Below are 21418 nucleotides of genomic sequence, written 5' to 3' on the forward strand. Positions count from 1 at the left end.
GTTTGTATTATTTTTGTTCGTGTCTTCAAACAATTACTACCGCAACTCTGTAGTTAAACTCTACCAAAAATATGTGAAATCTGCGCCTTAATTTTCTGTCTTTCTTTGCGAAAAAGGTGGTGATAGAGAAAACCAGAGTGCATGATTTTGGTTGTTGAGTTGAGCGAGCCAGCGAGTGACGCTTCTTTTGAATCAATCCAACATCACTCTCTCCGAAGCTCACACCAAAATGGTGAATCATCGATTTCCACATTCCGCCATCTCAACTCTCACTCTCTCCAGTTCTGCCATCTCCATCACCTTCTGCATTGTCCTCGCTCTATCTTTTCTCGTCACGCATTCTCATTCCTCCCATCACACGGTATTCTTCAACCCCTTACATTTTGTTTTCGTTCTGTGATTTGTCCAGGGGGAACACGCACTTTTTTTATTTTTATTTTTCAAAATATGGTTCATTTGTAGTTTGGGTTAGCTTAATTCGAAGAGAAAATTTGTGGGGTGGGGTTAGTTTTGGACCTTATCGCAGGGGTTCAAATGGGTCGGGATCCAATCCTGTTCGGACCTAGTTGCGAGCTAATTTAGGAATTTTCTCGGGTAACAGAGATGACAGTGTTGCCAGAAATGATAGAAGTTTGTATTTTTCTATTATTGGAAAGCACAGAGATTTGATGAAGGTATATTGATTCGTTTTTGTATTTTTGAACTAGGCTTGATGCGTGATAATTTTATTGGGAAAGAAACTGGGTATATGTTTTGTTTGATTTGTTTAGTTCTCGTAGTCGAGTAAAATTTCAATGGAAATGTCACTACTAGAAAAGGAAACAAGTTTATCATTTTCCTTGTTTTTTTTTTCTGAGAAAGGACAAACATTGTTGTTATGCTTTTGAACCAGCCTTGACGTGTGCAAATTTTAATTTGAAACAGACAGGACATGCGTTTTGATTTGTTCTTGTAGTTTGAGAAATTTTCAATGGATAGAAAAGGGAAAAAGTATGTCATTTTCTTTAATTTGTTTGCCTTTCCTAAGAAAGGACAAATATTGTTGTTATGCTTTTGAACTAGTCTTGATCCGTGCTAATTTTACTGTGAAGCAAACGGGGGTTTATTTTGATTTGTTATTGTAGTCAAGGGATTTTTCAGTGGAAATTTCATTAGTGCAAAAGGAAAATCTTTATTATTTTCTTTGTTCGTCCTTCCATTTTCCTGGGAAATGAATTTTTTTGATGAAGCTAGGGCACTATTTTGTTGTGCTGGTGAACTAGGATGCTAATGGTGGTGTTGCACACGGATTGGAATCAACAAGGAGACCCGTTCTTGCTCTGAAAACAGATCCCCTCAAGCCTCGTTTGGACCAGATTTGCAAGCAAGCCGATGACCATCGCTCTCTGGCTCTTCTGTATGCTTCCTATGCACGCAAGGTCAAGCTTGAGAGCTCAAAGCTTGTTAGGGTTTTCGCAGAGCTATCTCGCAACTTCATAGCTCTAATGAACAAACCTAAATACAGGCCTCTTTTCGGCAATGATTTATCCCATGTTGATGAATCAGTGCTTCGTCAATTGGAGAAGGAAGTGAAAGAGCGCATTAAAACCACGCGCCAGGTGATAGGGGATGCAAAGGAGTCCTTTGATAACCAGCTCAAGATTCAGAAGTTGAAGGATACAATTTTTTCTGTGAATGAGCAGTTAACAAAGGCAAAGAAACAAGGAGCTTTCTCAAGCCTAATTGCTGCCAAGTCAATTTCAAAGGGCTTGCATTGTCTCTCCATGAGGTTGATGGAAGAGAGGATCGCCCATCCTGAAAAGTATTCAGATGAGGGAAAGCCTACTCCTCCAGAAGTTCAAGATCCTAACTTGTACCACTATGCCTTATTCTCAGACAATGTCCTTGCAGCATCTGTTGTGGTCAATTCGGCAATGAAGAATGCAAAGGAGCCGCACAAGCATGTGTTTCATGTTGTGACTGATAAGATGAACCTTGGAGCAATGCAGGTGATGTTTAAGCTGAAGGATTACAGTGGTGCACACATTGAGGTTAAGGCAGTGGAGGACTACAAGTTCCTGAATTCTTCTTATGTGCCAGTCCTTCGACAGTTGGAGTCTGCTAACCTGCAAAGATTTTACTTTGAGAACAAGCTCGAGAATGCTACAAAGGACACAACTAATATGAAGTTTAGGAATCCCAAATATTTGTCAATATTGAACCATTTAAGGTTCTACTTGCCGGAAATGTATCCAAAACTGCATAAAATTTTGTTTTTGGATGATGACATTGTGGTTCAGAAGGACCTTACTGGGCTATGGAAGATTGATATGGATGGCAAGGTGAATGGAGCTGTAGAAACATGTTTCGGATCATTCCATAGATATGCACAGTACATGAATTTCTCGCACCCCTTGATTCGAGAAAAATTCAGTCCAAAGGCTTGTGCATGGGCTTATGGAATGAACTTCTTCGATTTGGATGCTTGGAGAAGGACAAAATGCACTGAAGAGTATCATTACTGGCAGAATCTTGTAAGACTTAACTCTTATTTAGTATTTTATCACAACACTTTAGTCATTCATTATTTTGCATTCTCAAACAACATTTAGTATTGTAACATTGTATCTATTGACGCTATCAAGCTCAATGTTACGTCAATCATTACATTACTAGTAATGGTGCTAGAGGCTGCATATTCATATGCTAGAATAGAAATAATTGTACTTTATGTTATGGACTCACACACCAATCTATTTATTTTTTATGTTGAGACTGTCGTTTCATGTTTAACGTGTTGTCCTCATGTTGCTGCAGAACGAGAACAGAACACTATGGAAATTAGGGACACTGCCACCGGGTCTAATCACATATTACTCAACAACAAAGCCACTGGATAAGTCATGGCATGTTCTGGGACTTGGCTATAACCCAAGCATTGACATGGATGAGATCAAGAATGCTGCAGTGGTGCACTTCAACGGGAACATGAAACCATGGCTTGACATTGCATTGTCTCAATTCAAGCCACTTTGGACAAAGTATGTTGACTATGAATTAGAATTCGTTCGGGCCTGCAATTTTGATTTCTGAATTGTTTAATTTGCTCTCACCATGCTGTGTCAAGTGTGACGCAGTTTCATTGCTGTTTAGTTTCTGATATATTATGCTGATACGATTAACATAATTCCTAGCTGGTGCAGGAAAAAGAATCTTTATTTCTCTTATTGTAAAATTCTTTTGTATAGCAATTCTCCCATTTCTTTTTCCTTATTTATTCACATGTTCACAACATTTATGCAAAATAATGTTATTTTTGAAGTATGGTTCATCTGAATTTAATGTTCCACTCTCGCTTTGGTTGTTTTATTTTTTATCAGATTAAAAATATTTGTCTAAAATAAACTTTGACTTTTGATTCTGATACTTAAAATGATACTTAAAATTAAGGTTATTAAACTCGAGAGTTTACATAAATTCGTGAAAGTCAAATAAACTTAACTCGTAAACTCATCATAAACCCGTAAGAGTTTACTTCAGATAAAAAAATTATATAGATAATATCTTAATTCAAATAAGCCTACAAAATTATGTAATTTTAAATAAATAAAATTTATAGATATATTGTTCACAAAAATAAATATTGTAAAACATAAATACTTGGATTATTGTTATTAGTTTTGATGCATTTCATTAAATATATAATAAAAAAAGAACTGTAGTAGTGCAGATGACTTATGTTTTATTATTTAAAAAACAATTTCTTTTACCTATTACAAAACAATGTTCAACTCACTACCTTGTTAAAAAAATAACTTCACTCAACAGTGAGTGACGTAGTGGGAAGGAGACTAGACCAGTATGCACCGATAAGCGCAATGGCGAGCATGAAACAATTGTGATGATGACAACGAACGAAGTATGATCAAGCGCACACAATGGCAACCTAAAGGAGGCAAGGTGATGGCAATGGCCATGGAGAGAAACATATGGACGCGAGAGATAGTGACAAAGCACGAAACCCTAAACTCCAAACAACTGTTTCTTCTTAATTTTCCCCTTTCAAGCTTTCAAAATCACTTCAAACTTACGATTTTACACGATACTATCGAGTTTACACAAAAAACAAGTTTACAACTAAGTTAACTCGTAAGCTATGCCTAGAAACATAAACTCGTTCGAGTTGACAAATTTAACTCGCGAGTTTGATAACTATACTTAAAAAATATATTTTTTTAATTTCTATGCGTACCATTTTTAATTTTGATAACTTTAAATGGTATATCTAATCAAACAATTAAAATAGGTAATTTATACTATTAAGACAAAAAATAAAGTTTGTATATAAGAACTAAATGCGTAATTATTATTATTTTGTTCGAATACAACAGTTTTATAGTGTTGCTGTTCAGAACTTTTACCATGCATGGTTTAGCTATAGAAGGACTCAAAATGGAGGAAAGAAAAACTAAAGCAAAAGAAGGTAACAAAGCATTGGCTACCTAGAAAATAAATGTGATCTATACAAAAATGTTATTTTAAAATTAGTTATTTATCAGTTTAGAATTTTGTAAAGAAAAATTTGAAATGCAAATAATATGTTTTATTTTATTTACAAATTAAATTTTAATACACGTGACTTATTTATTTATTTAAGATATAAAGAACAAAAAAATGTAATCCATAATAAATTTTAAAATTTGTGTTATATTTAGATAAAACGAGCGTGGAAGCAGAAATTGAAAGAAAGGGCGCCATTTCCAAATTGTGAAGGGGGTTGAACAGCAACACTATATTATCCGTTCATAAATAAATACCCCTAATTTTTCCCTCTCCTAAAAATTAATAACTAATTAATTCAAGAAACAAACAAAAAAGATCTGTCTTCTCCTCTGCCATCGTATTTCAGGAATGAGAAGGTTGCCGCGCCTTCTCCTCCGCCGTGAATGAGCTTCCTCCACCGCCACCATGCCGGCCACGCGTCCTTCCTCCGATCTGATTCTCCATCGCCTCGCCTCCTCTGATTGCGAAATCAAACTCAAAGCCATTCGAGAGGTTAAGAACCAGATCATCGGCAACCGCACCAAAAAACTCTCCTACATCAAGCTCGGCGCCGTCCCCGTCCTCGCTGCTGTTCTCGCCGGCGCTGATGCTGATTCCACTCCCGGCTCCAGCCTCATCGTCCAGTCCGCTGCCGCGCTTGGCAGCTTCGCCTGCGGCGTCGATGCCGGCGTCCGCGCCGTTGTCGACGCCGGAGCTTTCCCTCATTTAATCCGGCTCCTCTCTGCCGCTGACGACAAGGTAAATTCGATTAGTTACAGCGTTTTTTTTTCTCGAGTTTCTTTTTCGTGTTTTGTTTCTCAGACATTGGTGCTTAAGATGATGTTGTGTTGCGAGAAACGATGAGCAGCTGTTTGCATTTCTCTGTCATACATTCGAAGTTCGGAATGGAATAACTGTTTGGAAATAGTAATGTGTTTATCTTGTAATCAACTGCAGTTTTTTGAACGTGTGCATTTTAGTTTGCTCGTCATCCTGTCTTTCTATGTCTTTGTTAGGTTGTGTCATGTTGATGTAGTGTAACCTTGCTACGTTTCTGTTGGTACTGGTTACTATGGTAACGGCAAGAACTACATATATTTTTTAGGAGATGATAGGGTGGAGCCCAGGGATGGAAAAATGGAACGTTAAGTGAATGCCATTAGTAAAGAAATTGGAAGGGCCAAGAATTGGCTTCATATCCTTGGCATAGTAAAATTGGGAACACAAAGGAGTCTAATTGTTAATGTCCTCATAACTTATATTTTCCTACCGTTACATGAAACATTTTTTAATGCGATGTATGCTTGAATAAATGTTGTTTTTGTTTCGCTGCATCTAGTGGGTATTTAGGCTGTTGACAATAGTTGTGAGGGCTAGATCGATTACGATCTAATGCAGTCAGTGGGGTGTGGACATGATCTACCAAGTTAATGACTTTGTACTTTCATATTTTAGTGTAGGTTGAATGACAGAGGTTTCAGGAAATGCATTCGTTATTGTTTCTATTTAACCTTAATATTTTTCAAGACTTCTTTATGCCTTTTATTCTATCGTGTCATGCAGTCGTTACAACAAAACATACCTGCCTAACCTTCATTAATATTTTTGTGATATGTGATATACGTGTTATTTTTCTCCTTTCTAATGATCTAATAGACTTGACTCCCTTTGGTTTCAGGTCGTAGATGCTGCTGCTCGCTCTTTAAGAATGATTTATCAATCAAAACTAGCTCCGAAGTATGATTTTTATAAAGAACAAGACATGGGATTTCTTCTTTCACTACTGAAAAGTGGAAATGAAAATCTTACCGGACTAGGCGCAAGCATTGTTATTCATTCTTGTGAGACAAGTGATGAACAAAATATATTATGCCGTGCTGGTGCTTTAGAAAAACTTATTAGTCTTCTTGATGGTTCTCTAAGCCAACGAGATTCTAGTTTAGAGTCCATTGCTGCAATTCTTAAAAACAATCCAGAAGTTGTCTCTAAATTTGTGGACCTTCAAAATCGAAGAGCTTTGAGTTCAATAATTGAATTAACCAAGGACAGGTATTCTCGGACAAGGTTATTAGCATCCCTGTGCCTGATTTGTGTAAAGAATTCCTCTTCTTGCTATCTACAAGACACAGGAATTGAAACCAAATTGATAAATATTTTACTTGAGCTCCTGGATGATTCCGGTAAAGTTGGAGACAATGCTTGCTTTGCCTTTTCAAGTTTAGTTGCTGAAAAAGATGTGCAGAAATTAGCATTTGAGGCAAATGCTATTGATAAGTTCAACAGTCACTTGCAAAATTGTGCTTTACATCCCAAACGTCTTGAAGGAATATTTCTAGCCCTAGCTGCTCTTTGCTCAAAATTTGAGTGTTGCCGGTCTAAGTTTCTTTCATTGCAGGTCTGTTGTTTCATGGAAACTACTAGTAAAACTCGTATATTTTTTTTTTGGAAAGAACCATTTTTTAATTCCCCCCACCCCATGTATTGTTGTCTTCCTTGCTTTGGAAAATGTAAACAACAAATGCAAATTAAAAAGAAACCTACAAATTTAACCCCGATACTTATTTACTGGAATGTAGCCTTCTCTATAATGTTATTATTGGATTTTTCTTTTGTCTCTTGTTCCTCCTTTTTGTGTCATTGTAATTTTGGCTACGTCCATGTTGTAATGGTTTGTCTTTATCGTGTAACACTGGTGACAAGCATGAAGCATCACATTTCCATGCTTGTGTGTACATGCAGTTATTTTCTAGAACAATTTAGCTTAATGTTAAACACAGTTTAAGGGTTTTTAAGTTGCAGTCTGGAAACTGATGCTGTGGGTTTCAGCCAACTTTTTTCTTTCGTTTGTAGGTATGATTTATATTTATTCTCTCTTAAATGGTTAACTTTTTTTAAGGTTGTATCATCAGGCTCATGTTTTTTTTCTTACTGGTAGCGCTTGCTCAGTTAAACATATTGAAGCTTCCATGTAAATGCGATTTTTGCTTATTTTTTAGCAGAAATAGCTTGTGTGATATTGACTAAACTTTGTAAATATGTCAACTAATGGTACCACAATCTGGGGTAAAGAATGGGATCCCCCAATTGGCTATTAACATGATGAAATGGTATTGAATTGAATTATATACGGGTGGTAGTTAATTTAGCATTTATTGATGTGATGTAGATATACTCACTGCAACATGAACAATTGAACATGTTTGACATTGTGTAATGTGTTTTTTCCTGATACATGGATTAGATGATAAGCTATTTGTGTTTCTTCTGAATCTTGTAATGGAAAAATTTGCCTCTGTAAACTATGAACTTAGACGCTAAGTCCCCTAGCAATTTCTTCTTCACTGTTTGTGAATACAGGTCTTGAATATATTAGTTGATGCCCTAAGCTATGATGAGGCCAATGTTCGCACTGCAGCTTGCATTTGCTTAAAAAATGTCTCACGCTCAATCAAGGTGCATTACTTGTAACTAATGACACTCTGCCTTTCATGCTATGCATAAGTAATTCTCATAAAATTTCATTCAGAATTTGAGTGCAGGTTATTTCACGAATGAAAGGATTATAACTACTTTGGTTCGGCTTCTATCTGATCGTTCTACTTCTGTCCAAGTATGTCTTATCACATTTACAATGTTCCTAGTTTTTTGTAAGTTAAATTCAGTATATGCAGGCTTTCTTTCCTGGAGAAGTACATACAGGAAATTGCCTGCTAATCATGCTAAAGGATTGAAATCTAAACAGTGGAATCTGAGTGTTAAAACATTAATTACATGCATAATTTAAGGTTAATATGTGCAAGCTATTCTGATGATAACCTGGATTGTATTCTCTCACCTGTTCCTGTATTGATTGTAGATTAAGCCTGAACTTGAATTGTTAAGGGATTAGGCTTTTTATAAAGGGCTTGATGGATTAACTTGGTCTAGTTCTGAATTTCTTATTCACTCAATAATATTTGCCTAATAATTAGGAAACTGTGGTAGGCTTTTTTTGTCATAAATAATATCTGCAATATTTGTTTCCATTTTGTATTTGAATGTTGTATCACCCATTGGATATTTTATTTTTGAAATGCTAACCATTTATCCACTGATGCTTGTTGATGGTTTTTTCAAGGCGGTACATGCTTGTGTTGACTCTTTTCAACATGTGTGCACTGAATATTTGAATAGTTCAGTACTAAATATAAACTATGAAATGTGAATGACTCGCTTGAAGTTTTTTATTGATAATAGGCACCAACCTTTACACAGAATAGAGATCCTAAACTTCAGCTAATTACAAGGAAACCACTAGATAGAATCTGTCCAAATATTGACAGAATCAATTAACAAAACAGTAGCCTATTATGTAGCCAACAAATGTGCAGATAAAGTGTACACAAGGAGAAACACGATATCTGTTAAAATAAGAAAATAAGGTAACATTAAGTTAACATTGGATTTGGAAGAATGGTATCATAGATATATTGCAATTCATGCCGAGTAGAGTGATCTGACTTAAAGTGTTAATTTTTGGATTAAACTGTTGTACAACGTAACATTCAGAAGTATTTTCTTATTGTGTCAAATACAAAAAAATGGACAAGTTACAGGAGAATCTGGTGTATTGTTGAATAAACTCAAATTACTGAGGTCTAGAAGCATTTTTTTATCTTGGTCTTAACGAGGTTGTCACAAATGGTATACATGTTAACCTATATTGATTAAATTAAAAGCTTAACTTTAATTATATCCAATATGACATTTTCTCCACAGAACTTTGTTTACCCTCTTTTCTTTCTTATTGATCATGTTCAAATGAATTTTCCCTTAGTTTTCATAAAAATTAGTAAGCATAGTTTTTCCCATGTTACCAGGTTGCGGCCCTTGGTGCTATTAGCAACCTAGTGATCGACTTTACTCCACAGAAGTCAAAATTCATAGAATGTGGAGGTATAAAGGAGCTTGTCCAATTGACAAAGTCTATGGATTCATCTTTACGGTTAAATGCTGTATGGGCCTTGAGGAACATGGTATTTCTTGCGGATAAAATGTGTAAGGAAAAGGTTTTCGTGGAGTTGACAGTGTCTTCTGTAGCTAGCCTTATCTGTGGTAATGATCTTTATTGCCAATTCCTACTTTTTCTGATCGATTGGTGTGCACCAAAAAAACTGTCATTGATTCTTTATACACTGCAGATCCAGAGCCTTCTGTCCAAGAACAAGCTCTGGCCCTTGTTCGCAATTTGGTTGATGGATGTATAGATTGTGTTGAATATGCTTTTGCTGAAGATGGTATCATACTGGATGCTGTTGGAAGGCAATTGCAAAAATCTTCAAAAATTGAAATTGGGATACAGGTTGCAAACAGCTTTTGAAACACTCATTGGAGGAATACAATCATTACAATGGACATTGTTGTTGATGTTATAATCTAATGATATATATTATGATTATGTTATGGTTTTCCTTTCTGTACCTCTGTCCACCCTCTTTTTTGGGTTATTTTATACAATAGGAGATGTAGGTAAGTGAGGAAGGAAAGATGATTGGTTTCATCAAATGTGTTTATGCTAGTGAAATTCTAAAAAAATTGTTTATGCAATGAGAGATCCCTGCTCCTTACAACAGATTACAGAGGCCGCTGGAAAATATAGATTGAGTGGCTAAAAGATGAAAAGAAAGATACCCAGAGAATAAGCAATCTCCACCCAGGCTTCTCGTGACTCTGTATATGCTTTCTGTAAACACTTAACTTTCTCCTTGACAAAATCCTCTCCAAACACCGTTGGCACACTGCAAGTTGTCGATTTGGGCCCACTAGTGAATATTCTTTTATTTAGATCTCCGTCACAGCCCTTATGTGCTGCTTATTTCTCCTAGCATAGACTTCTTTTGGTCCCCAACATACCACAAAATGACCTTTTATAAGTTTGAACAAGTGAGGGTTCAAGATCTAAATTATGAAGAATTAACTATCCCATAAGTTTAAGTTATTAGGTAAAGGCATAAGAATGGTTTTTATATTATATTTCTAGCACACTCACTCACCCAAAAACCCCATGGGCCCTGAAGTGTGGACAGTGCACAAGCCTAACTATTCTGTGTGGGAGTTAAACCTTTTTTAGAAGAACGGTGATGCCATGGTACCCAAGCCTCTATGACTAGGTTATATTTTTAACATCTACCACTGTAAATCAGTTGCATCAAATGTTTATGGGGACAACAGTAGATCCACTTTCATATTTTTTTTTCTTGTATTATTCAATCTATTAACTTTGAGATTAACTCTTGTTTATTTATATCACTTTGATTTTGAGAGCATGGTTCTGTCAATGTTACTAGGGAGAATATAATGTAGGAAATTAATAAATTTTGAAGATCTCAGTGGAAGTGCAAAGGTTGAACAAAGTATCTTTTTCCCTGACAAGATAAAAACAACAAATTAACTCAACAAGCATATGAAAAAAGGAACTGCAATTGTATCGAAATATTATCCTTCTAGCTGATTGTTATCTATCCGTGTAGGGGATGTACTTACTCAGCAATATTGCATGTGGAAATGAGTCTCATAAAGAAGCTGTCATGCAGCTACTCTTTTCAAAAGCTGAAAACGGGTCTCACTCTTTCTTTAGCCAGCTTTTGCTGAGCAATGACAGTCGTTTACGGCCATCTGCCCTTTGGGTCATAGTAAATCTCACATTTCCTTCAAGTCCTGGTGCATTTGATAGGATTGTAAAACTGCGTAGTGTTGGAATTGTTTCTCAAATCAAGAAGATGGTCAATGATCCTTGCATGGATGTGAAGGTCTTTTAATCTTCCTTTCAAACTGGTCTTGTTCTTTACTTCCTCTAGACTCGAATACATGTAAATAATAATATATTCACGCTTAGATTTGCTTTGGTGGAAATACTTCCTGCAGTCATTTAATAATTTCTTTTGTTGGTGCAGCTTCGTGCTAGACAGGCACTTGGGCAGATTATTACTTATGGTGATAATTAATTGTGATCAGTTACTTCATTCAAATCCCTTCAGCTACAGGCAAAGAGAAATCTTGATAGAACTCATGTAAGGTGTATCCAGTCTTGTGCTTCAGCATCAAGTATGGTACGTATGAGTTGATGTATGTCAATGCCTTGTCATCTTTTCTAGAAGTTCATTTCTATTCTATTTAGGGAGATCACTGGCAAACTTTATTATGCTATGGAAAATTGGTATTGTTGACTGTTATTTTGTTATTAATACCAGCGTAACCTTGATCAGTTAACATGATGGTAAAACTGTATAAAGTTGGCAGTGGTTCAATATTCTATGACAGGAAAGCAACTTTATACAGTGAGCTGATGATTCTATTTCTTTCATCTTCGAGATATGTTCATATTTATTTAGGGCCTGCGAAGTAGTCTTCTGGTCGTGGATGAATATTTATTTTTTCTTCATTGTTTTTCATACTTTATCACCCTTTTTTTAACTTTATTTTTTGTGGTGCTATTAGTTTTTCAACATGTTTTCCCAACATGGTATTCTATTCTACTTTGTCATACATTTTTTTTCATGCTTCCTTTGCAGGTGTATAAAATTACTTGTATTTTTTTGAACCAGTCAGAGCAGTGTGAAAGTTTTTTAATTTTGTGAGCACTCCTGACCAGGTTACCCCAAAGCCTCTCTTGCTCCCTTTGTATCACCTTTTGTAAGTCGGAGGAACAAAGTAGATTTACAGGCTTTAGTGTTGTACCATACGAGTAGTAAATGTCAATTTTAGAATTTAGTTTCGATTTCATTCTGATTCTGGAACACTGACAAATGAGTGAATTGTATGTGTAAGCAAAATGTCAAGGGGATGATCGAAATTGATCTGTGCGTGTCTTGTAAAATTTATTTTCTGGGTCATCAGATTACTCCTGTTTCTTTTGGAGGGGGTAAAAGCAAATGACCAGTTTTTCTAACCAGTCCCAAATAATTAGTTTCAAAATCTGAATGCTTGATAGTGCCAAAAACTAGTTTGTGAACCAAACTTGGTATCTGTACTTTATTAGTAGCAACGCATTAATTAATTAATTTATTAAGCTTAATACATGTCATTTAAAATGAGATAGTTTACAATGATTGGAATAACAAAACCTTAAAGTTCTGGCGAAATAGGAAGCTATTTTTTGTCTTTGGATGAAACTAACCAAGAAATTTTATAATAATAACATCAGCTACATACATTTCGAAATGAGTTTGCCAAATTTGTGTGATGAGTGAGATATCATCAATAATTTGTAATTCATCTCAGTCTAACATCCCCACAAACTTGTATCGGACTCCTAATTGTTGTTTTTATCTATCATTATCTAACAATAATCAAAATATTAATATCTATTATTATATAAAAATAATAAAAATATCCATGTTTAGACAAAACTAAGAAATAACTCATGTCTAAAATATAGAAGGTCTCCTTTTTACATACCTGTAGCTGCCATTATAAGTAAAATTTATTTAGTCCAAAGCGGTCGAGTTATACTTAGTTCATTTGTTTGAAATAAAAGGTATTTAAGTTGGTTTAAATTTTGAAAAAGTGAAAATAATCAACGTGTTATTATACTTTAAAAATCTTATTACAGTTCAAAAGAATAAGATATGGTCTATTGCTAAAAAAAATCTAATAATTATGTTTGCACTCATTCTGTTTGTACATGTTATGTTTTGTACAACGGTAGCATACAGGTAAAATTAAACTCATGTCGACATTTTTATGAGAATTAAATTAGAAGTTTTACTTTAATTTTTTTGGTAAGAATTAATCTAAACTACTTTTTTATTATTATTATTTTTTTGAAAAAATATCTTTAATTGCGAGTAAACTTGTGGATTTAAGTAAATCAAAACAGCTGTATTATTGATAAAAAAAATTAAGAAGAAAGCCAATATAAATATGTAAACTTAAATAAAGATACTTTTAGTTAATATCATGAATAATTTATAAAAAAATTATTATAAATTTTAAAAATTAATACTAGTAACTGAATCAACTATAATTCTTTCCAAAATATTTAAGACATAAAAAAGTTATCAATGGTTATTAATCTTTTAAATTATGTACTGAGTCTTAAAGTCTTAAAAAGAAGGACGAGAAGATCCACGAGTTTTTTTTTGATAAAAGGGGTTCTTTAGGGAAAAAAATTACATAAATATGACTTTTAATTATAAGTGATTGTGGTTACATTCTAACGAGAAATGTGTACAAATTTTCAGCCCTCTTGTAAATTCTTCGTTTCAAGGTATTTACAGAATGCATTATACTAAGAGAAGAAGACAAAAAATGAATTTCTGAGACAAATATTGCCTCTGAAACCAAAATTACACCTAGATTCGGAAAAGGTAAAATTAAAAGACTGAAGAGAAAAAAGAAAAAAATATCAAGCATGCTAACTTCATTGATTTTTCATGTGTTTGAGTCATCCGAAGGCCATATTACAGTTTCCATGAGCCTTTCCCTCATCAACTCCAAGTTTTCATCATGTATTTCTTGATATATCTCAGAGTGATTACATTTCTGCATGGAATAAGAGATGTAGAATAGAAAGGTTATAACTTTTTTAAGTGCATTACTCCTTCACAGAGGCTTATAATTTTGAGTTCAATTACCTTGATCCATTTGCCATAAAGGTGAAGCCGCGTTATCATCACTCTTTCAGCAAGTTCACGTTGCTCCTATCAATGGGGCCAAACAAAAAATCACACATTTTCCATCAAATGTAACTATCAGAACATGTGTTTTACAGAAAATCATGTGATCAATTAGACTGAAAGTAGTGTGATTTAGACACAGCATGCTTGTGAGGATGATAGTATTATTGGAAAACACTGGCATAGGAAGAAAAATAGCAACTCTTGACACCAGAAATGTTGGTTGTATTGTAGTACCTTTTTCATTTAACAAATTTAAACATGTCATGAATTACAAAATTGTAGAAAATTTACAACAGAGTAATCAAAAGAAAAAAACTAACTACCAACTTTCTGAAAATTATCAGCAAATTATATAACTTGTCAGATTACATACCTTCCCCAGGGATCGTATGAAATGTTTCCTATCAGCTGGATCGTTTGTTGCAACGAAACTGTCAACATAGAAAACACAAAATAACAATTAGCCAAACAATAAACCTTACCATGCTTACAAAAAGCTAATCAACGTTTCTATCAGATAAATGTTGCAGAAAACTAGAAACTGTGAAAGGTATCCGTCTGCATTTCATTGAGATACACATTCATGCAGTCTCAAATAGACTATGAGACTATTTGACGTTCAAAGTCTCGTATCGATCAGAGATAAGGTTGAATTAAACTTAAAAGTCAACATGGTATCAAAACTATGATTGGAGTCTATCTAACGATATTTGTTATTTGTTATTTCGGATTATCCACTAATGTTTAGTCTCACGCTCAAAATATATATATTTTGGTGTGAAAAGTGTGTTGGAAGTCCTTAATCAGCTACATATGTTAAGTCCACTGAGAATTTGAAAACCATCTACTCCTTATAGGTCTCTCGAAGAGAAACTCACTAAAAATATACAATAATAATAATGAGTCAAACTTGTTAGAAGTTTGTCTTAGAAGTCCCACATCTAAAGTGGGCAAAGACTTCCCTCCCTCATTTGCATATAAATAGAGGTGTAAGGGAAGGTGTAAGATGCACCAAAAATTACTTGTAACCTCCTTGCTCTAAAGAGAGAGTGTTGTAATCTCTTCTATTTAGTAAATATTTTTCTTGACCTTGCCCTTGGTCTTGTGTTAGTTATAAATTTTCTCATATTTAATTTTAGTTGTGTGTGCTTGTGTTGTATGACTGATACCCAACAGTGGTATCAGAATAATTTTTCCTTATGGAAACTGAAGATAAGGGCAATTTTGAGAAAAGACAACTGTCTGGATGCAATTGAAGACAGACGTGCAGAAATTTCTGATGAAAAATGGAAAGAGATGGATGACAACGCGGTTGCCAATTTGCACCTAGCAATGGCAGATTCAGTTCTGTCTAGTATAGCAGAGAAGAAGACTGCAAAGGAGATTTGGGATACTCTCATTAAACTGTACGAGGTCAAGTCACTTCACACTAGAATTTTCTTAAAAAGAAAACTCTATAGTCTTCGAATGAGCGAGTTCACGCCAGTGACGGAACACATCAACAATCTGAATACATTATTTGCTCAGCTCACCGCGTCAGATTTCAACATAGTAGAAAATGAACGTGCAGAGCTACTACTTCAGAGTTTACCAGATTCATATGATCAACTCATCATCAACATTACAAATAACAACATTGTTGGTCGTTTATCCTTTGATGATGTTGCTGGAGCTATTCTTGAAGAAGAATCCAGGCGAAAGAATAAGGAAGACAGGACAGAAAGTTCGAAACAGAAAGTTCGAAGCAAGTAGAAGCTTTAACGATGATGAGAGGAAGATCAACGGAACGTGGCTCCAGTGGGAGTCAAAATAATGGTAGATCAAAGTCTCGAGGAAGAAAGAATTTTAAATGCTACAATTGTGGCATGAGGGGGCATCTGAAAAAAGATTGTTGGCACAAGAAGAGTGGAGGAAAGAACTTCGAAGCATCAAGCTCTCAAGGCTGTGTTGCAAAAACTTCTGAAGATGGAGAAATCCTGTATAGTGAAGCAGAAGTTAGTTCTAAAGGCAGAAGACAACTTTCTGATGCCTGGATAGTAGACTCAGGCGCGACATGGCATATGACTTCACACCGAGATTGGTTTCACACTTATGAACCTGTCTTAGGAGGATCTGTGTTCATGGGGAATGATCATGCCTTAGAAATTGGAGGGATTGGTACCGTCAAAATCAAAATGTATGATGGTACAATACGCACTCTTCAAGGAGTTCGACATGTGAAGGGATTGAAGAAGAACCTCTTGTCTGTTGGACAATTGGATGACCTTGGGTGCAAAATTCACATTGAAGGCGGAATCCTAAAAATGGTGAAAGATAACCTCATTGTGATGAAAGCAGAGAAGATCGCAGTCAATCTATACATGTTGTTGGGAGATACGTTGCAAGAAGCAGATGCATCAGTTGCAACAACAAAAGAAGAAGAAGCAACGATGATGTGGCATTACAGACTTGGTCACATGTCAAAACGAGGCTTGAAAATTCTTGCTGATCATAATCTCCTGCCGGGGCTCAAAACAGTTAACTTACCGTTTTGTGAGCACTGTGTGACTAGTAAGCAACATAGATTGAAGTTTGCTAAAGTGACTGCTAGAAGCAAGCACATACTTGACTTAATCCATTCTGATGTCTGGGAATCACCAGAAATATCCATGGGAGGAGCAAAGTATTTTGTATCATGCATTGATGATTATTCCCGAAGATTATGGGTGTACCCAATCAAGAAGAAGTCAGATGTGTTTCCAGTATTTAAGGAATTCAAAGCACAGGTGGAACTTGAAACTGGAAAAATGATCAAATGCTTGAGGACAGATAATGGAGGAGAATATACTGATGGTGATTTTCTGGCATTCTGCAAGCAAGAAGGTATTAAGAGGCAATTTACAGTTGCTCATACACCTCAACAGAATGGTGTAGCAGAGCGGATGAATAGAACTCTTCTAGAAAGGACAAGGGCCATGTTGAAAACTGCAGGATTAGCCAAGTCCTTCTGGGCAGAAGCAGTCAAAACTGCTTGCTATTTGATAAATCGCTCGCCATCAACAGCAATTGGTGTAAAGACACCAATGGAAATGTGGAAAGGAAAACCAGCTGATTACTCTTCTCTGCATGTATTTGGTTGTCCTGTGTACGTGATGTACAACTCCCAAGAAAGAACAAAGTTGGACCCAAAATCCAGGAAATGTATATTCTTGGGTTATGCTGACAATGTTAAGGGGTATCGCTTGTGGGATCCCACTGCCCACAAGATTATTGTTAGCAGGGATGTAGTTTTTGCAGAAAAATTGCAAAGTGAGCAGAAAAATGTCAGCACACCAATAGACATTACTTCAGTATAGATAGAGGAAAAGTCAAAAGATAATGATTCCTCTGAAGCAGAACCAGAGCACGATGAACAAGAACCAAATGAGGTCAATGATGAAGATGCTCGACGAACAACACGTCTGATGAAGAAACCATCTTGGCACTCAGACTATGTTATGGCAAACCACGATGCGTACTGTCTCTTAACTGAAGAAGGAGAACCTTCAACCTTTCAAGAAGCGTTGAGGAGTTCAGATGTTTCTCAATGGATGACAGCAATGCATGAAGAAATAGAAGCCTTACATAGGAACGAGACATGGGAACTTGTTGAACTTCCAAAAGGTCGAAAAGCAATTGGAAACAAATGGGTATACAAAATCAAACGAGATGGCAATGAACAAGTGGAGCGATATCGTGAAAGACTGGTGGTCAAAGGATATGCTCAGAAAGAAGGTCTTGATTTTAACGAGATATTCTCACCAGTTGTTAGACATACCACTATCAGAATAGTGCTGGCAATGTGTGCTGTAAATGATTTACATCTGGAACAGTTAGATGTAAAGACTGCTTTTCTTCATGGAGAACTTGAAGAAGAAATATATATGCTCCAACCAGAAGGTTTTGAAGAACAAGGCAAAGAAAACTTGGTTTGTAGGTTGACCAAATCTCTGTATGGTTTAAAGCAGGCGCCAAGGTGTTGGTATAAGAGATTTGATTCTTTCATTATTAGCCTCAGATACAACAGATTAAGTTCAGACCATTGTACGTACTACAAGAGGTTTGAGGATAATGATTTCATCATTTTGCTGTTGTACGTGGATGATATGTTGGTGGTAGGCTCCAACAAAGTTCGAGTCCAAGAATTGAAGGCACAATTGGCTAGGGAATTTGATATGAAGGACTTGGGACCTGCAAACAAGATTTTAGGGATGCAAATTCACCGAGACAGAAAAACCAGGAAGATTTGGCTTTCACAAAAGAATTATTTTCGAAAGGTCTTGCGGCGCTTCAACATGCAAGATTGCAAGCCAACTTCTACCCCACTTCCTGTTAATTATAAATTATCCTCAAGTATATGTCCTAGCAATGAAGCAGAGAGGATGGAAATGTCTCGAGTTCCGTATGCATCAGCAGTGGGAAGCCTAATGTATGCCATGATTTGTACAAGACCAGACATTGCACATGCAGTCGGAGCAGTTAGTAGATTTATGGCAAATCCGGGTGAAGAGCATTGGAATGTTGTTAAGAGGGTCCTTAGATACATCAAAGGAACCTCAGATGTTGCGTTATGTTTTGGAGGATCAAAATTTATTGTCAGAGGTTATGTCGACTCAGATTATGCAGGTGATCTTGATAAAAGAAAATCTACTACAGGCTATGTGTTTAAACTTGTAGGAGGGGTGGTAAGCTGGTTATCTAAACTACAAACTGTTGTAGCTCTATCCACCACAGAAGCTGAATACATGGCAGCTACTCAAGCATGCAAAGAAGCAATCTGGATTCAAAGGTTATTGGAAGAACTCGGGCACAAGCAAAACAAAATTACTGTATATTGTGACAGTCAGAGTGCTTTGCACATTGCAAGAAATCCAGCCTTTCATTCCAGGACAAAGCATATAGGGGTTCAATATCATTTTGTCCGAGAAGTAGTAGAGAAAGGAGATGTAGATTTGGAAAAGATCTGTACCAAAGATAACCTAGCGGATGTTATGACAAAGCCGGTCAATACTGACAAGTTTGTATGGAGTAGATCCTCTTATGGTCTATCAGCAACGTAGCATGAAACTGACAAGGAAAACAAAGTATTGTGAAGACATGATTGATTCAATCAAATCTTCAAGTGGGAGAATTGTTAGAAGTTTGTCTTAGAAGTCCCACATCTAAAGTGGGCAAAGACTTTCCTCCCTCATTTGCATATAAATAGAGGTGTAAGGGAAGGTTTAAGATGCACCAAAAATTACTTGTATCCTCCTTGCTCTAAAGAGAGGGTGTTGTAATCTCTTCTATTTAGTAAATATTTTTCTTGACCTTGCCCTTGGTCTTGCGTTAGTTATAAATTTTCTCATCTTTAATTTTAGTTGTGTGTGCTTGTGTTGTATGGCTGATACCCAACAAAACTCACATAAATAGATATTTGATACCACTTTCTCAAAACATCAAGATAATGAGAGGTCTACTTTTTTCTCATGTACGCTTAGATTTATAACAAGATCCGCTGAAATTAATCATGATCTGAAATCTGAATATGAGACAAGTATTGAATGACACAGTTCAAGTAAAATAATCATACTGAACCAACACATCTGAGAAACTTTCTATATAGAATGTCTGCGATCTTATCTTTTTCAGAAGTTCAGGTTGAACAACCATGTCAAAAGCTTAGAAACTTAATTACTTTACATGTCACATGATGAAAACGACCAAAACCAATAATTACAAATTAACATTCTTGCTATAATAAGTATTCGACTTACTTATAGAACCATGTATATTGAGGTGGATTCATCTCATACAACTGCTGAAGAACAGTCCTCGCAGCCTTGTATGTGAAATAATTGAGTATTTGCTGTATGCATCCAAAGGTGAAGCTAGTCAAATTGCAAACAAGCAACAGTAATATCAATATTATAAACTTACAGAAAATCGTTCACATTATTCTACGTGTCATACCAAGATTATAGCAGCACTGAACAATTTCTTTACTATTTTGAGTACCTTTTTAACATCATGAAAAGTGTCTTCATATTGGCCACCGAGCTCGTTGACAATAGTGAGTGTTTTGGTCTTCTTCTTGTGCCTGTTCTGCTTCTTCAAACTTGTGTTAACACTGTGATTCTGAAGGAAGGAAGTAGTGAGTTTCATGGTTGCTCGTCTCTGCAAGTGTCTCCTCTTGAGAGTGAGACTCAGACTATTGCAGAATACACTGACAGTGGTGGTGTTGCTCAGAGCTTCCACGCACAAACATGGGCAACCGTGCGACTCCACCACAACAGATACACCACCCACCATCGTATCTCACACCCTTATGGAAGCTATTTCTAGAAAGGTGCAGAATTGATACAAAGATCACTGGAAATGGAAAATCATTGCAGTCAAAGATAGATAGATAGGTGCATGCTCCTTTTGAAGCTGGGATTTTGAGATGAATCTTAACCAAACAAAAATTCTGAGGTCCTAAATTTTCATACACATGTTGCCTTTTCCAGTTTGGAGTAAATTTCGGGTCTACGCATTTGTCACCAAACCACGCGCTCAAATCGCGATTGAAGAGTAAATATTCTTGTCTTTTAATAATTATATTATTTAAATAAGTTTTAAGAGTACAATAAATTTAACTATTTTGATAGTTCTTATTCAAATAAATATAATTTTTTTTATATTTTTGCAAATAGAAAGAAAAAAATCATTTAATTAAATAATCAAAATTTTAAAAGTGTTGTCAATAGTTTGATTTTGTAATACTATTAAAAGGAAAATTTGAATATAATTTAATTTTACAAAATTAACTTCACTAAAATTTAAAACAACTACTAAATAAAATATCATAAACTTAAATAATAAATAATTAAATTCTTGAATGTTGATTATCTTTATAAAAGAAAAGAAATGTTTAAATTTATAAATGAAATATTAGAAAAAAATATGAAATAGAAAGCAATGATTTTCGGTACTAATATTTAAGATTTCAAAATTTTCTTTTTTAATTGTTTAAATTTTCTAGAAACAGCAAAATTAATCAGTCATATAATTTTAATTAATGACAAAAATTTAATTAAAAATATATATACGTTTTTATGAGTATTTTTATTAAAATGGGTGCACATGGTTTTCAAATAGGTTGAAAAAGAAAATAGAAAACTAAAACCGGGGTCTGTTTGTCTTAGGTTTTTGTTTTTTTTAATTTGTATTAAAAATTAATATAATTATTATTATATTTA

General features: G+C 35.2%; 3 protein-coding genes across 4 annotated transcripts; 2 read left to right on the forward strand and 1 right to left on the reverse strand.

Moving 5' to 3' along the window:
- Positions 1 to 3254, forward strand: LOC108337172 (galacturonosyltransferase 8). The gene is made up of 3 exons (XM_017573637.2): positions 1 to 361; positions 1263 to 2513; positions 2797 to 3254. Exons 1-3 carry the CDS (start codon positions 230 to 232, stop codon positions 3070 to 3072), a joined length of 1659 nt encoding a protein of 552 aa, XP_017429126.1. The 5' UTR covers positions 1 to 229; the 3' UTR covers positions 3073 to 3254.
- Positions 3255 to 4744: 1490 nt separating this feature from the next.
- Positions 4745 to 12448, forward strand: LOC108338572 (uncharacterized). Of its 2 annotated transcripts, none has more exons than XM_017575524.2 (9): positions 4745 to 5280; positions 6200 to 6916; positions 7879 to 7974; positions 8048 to 8131; positions 9381 to 9615; positions 9702 to 9862; positions 11031 to 11309; positions 11454 to 11625; positions 12072 to 12448. In XM_017575524.2, exons 1-8 carry the CDS (start codon positions 4948 to 4950, stop codon positions 11502 to 11504), a joined length of 1956 nt encoding a protein of 651 aa, XP_017431013.1. In that variant the 5' UTR covers positions 4745 to 4947; the 3' UTR covers positions 11505 to 11625; positions 12072 to 12448. The 2 variants fall into 2 exon arrangements, with proteins under 2 accessions (XP_017431013.1, XP_017431012.1); XM_017575523.2 differs by having other exon boundaries at positions 11454 to 11609.
- Positions 12449 to 13670: 1222 nt separating this feature from the next.
- Positions 13671 to 20620, reverse strand: LOC108336277 (chaperonin-like RbcX protein 2, chloroplastic). The gene is made up of 5 exons (XM_017572667.2): positions 20196 to 20620; positions 19955 to 20046; positions 14554 to 14611; positions 14136 to 14201; positions 13671 to 14043 (listed from the first exon to the last, which is right to left on the reverse strand). The coding sequence occupies exons 1-5, from the start codon at positions 20487 to 20489 to the stop codon at positions 13933 to 13935; spliced, it is 621 nt and encodes a 206-aa protein (XP_017428156.1). The 5' UTR covers positions 20490 to 20620; the 3' UTR covers positions 13671 to 13932.
- Between the last annotated feature and the right edge of the window lie 798 nt (positions 20621 to 21418).

Source organism: Vigna angularis, chromosome 7 (genome assembly GCF_016808095.1).
Source record: "Vigna angularis cultivar LongXiaoDou No.4 chromosome 7, ASM1680809v1, whole genome shotgun sequence".
NCBI lineage: Eukaryota > Viridiplantae > Streptophyta > Magnoliopsida > Fabales > Fabaceae > Vigna > Vigna angularis.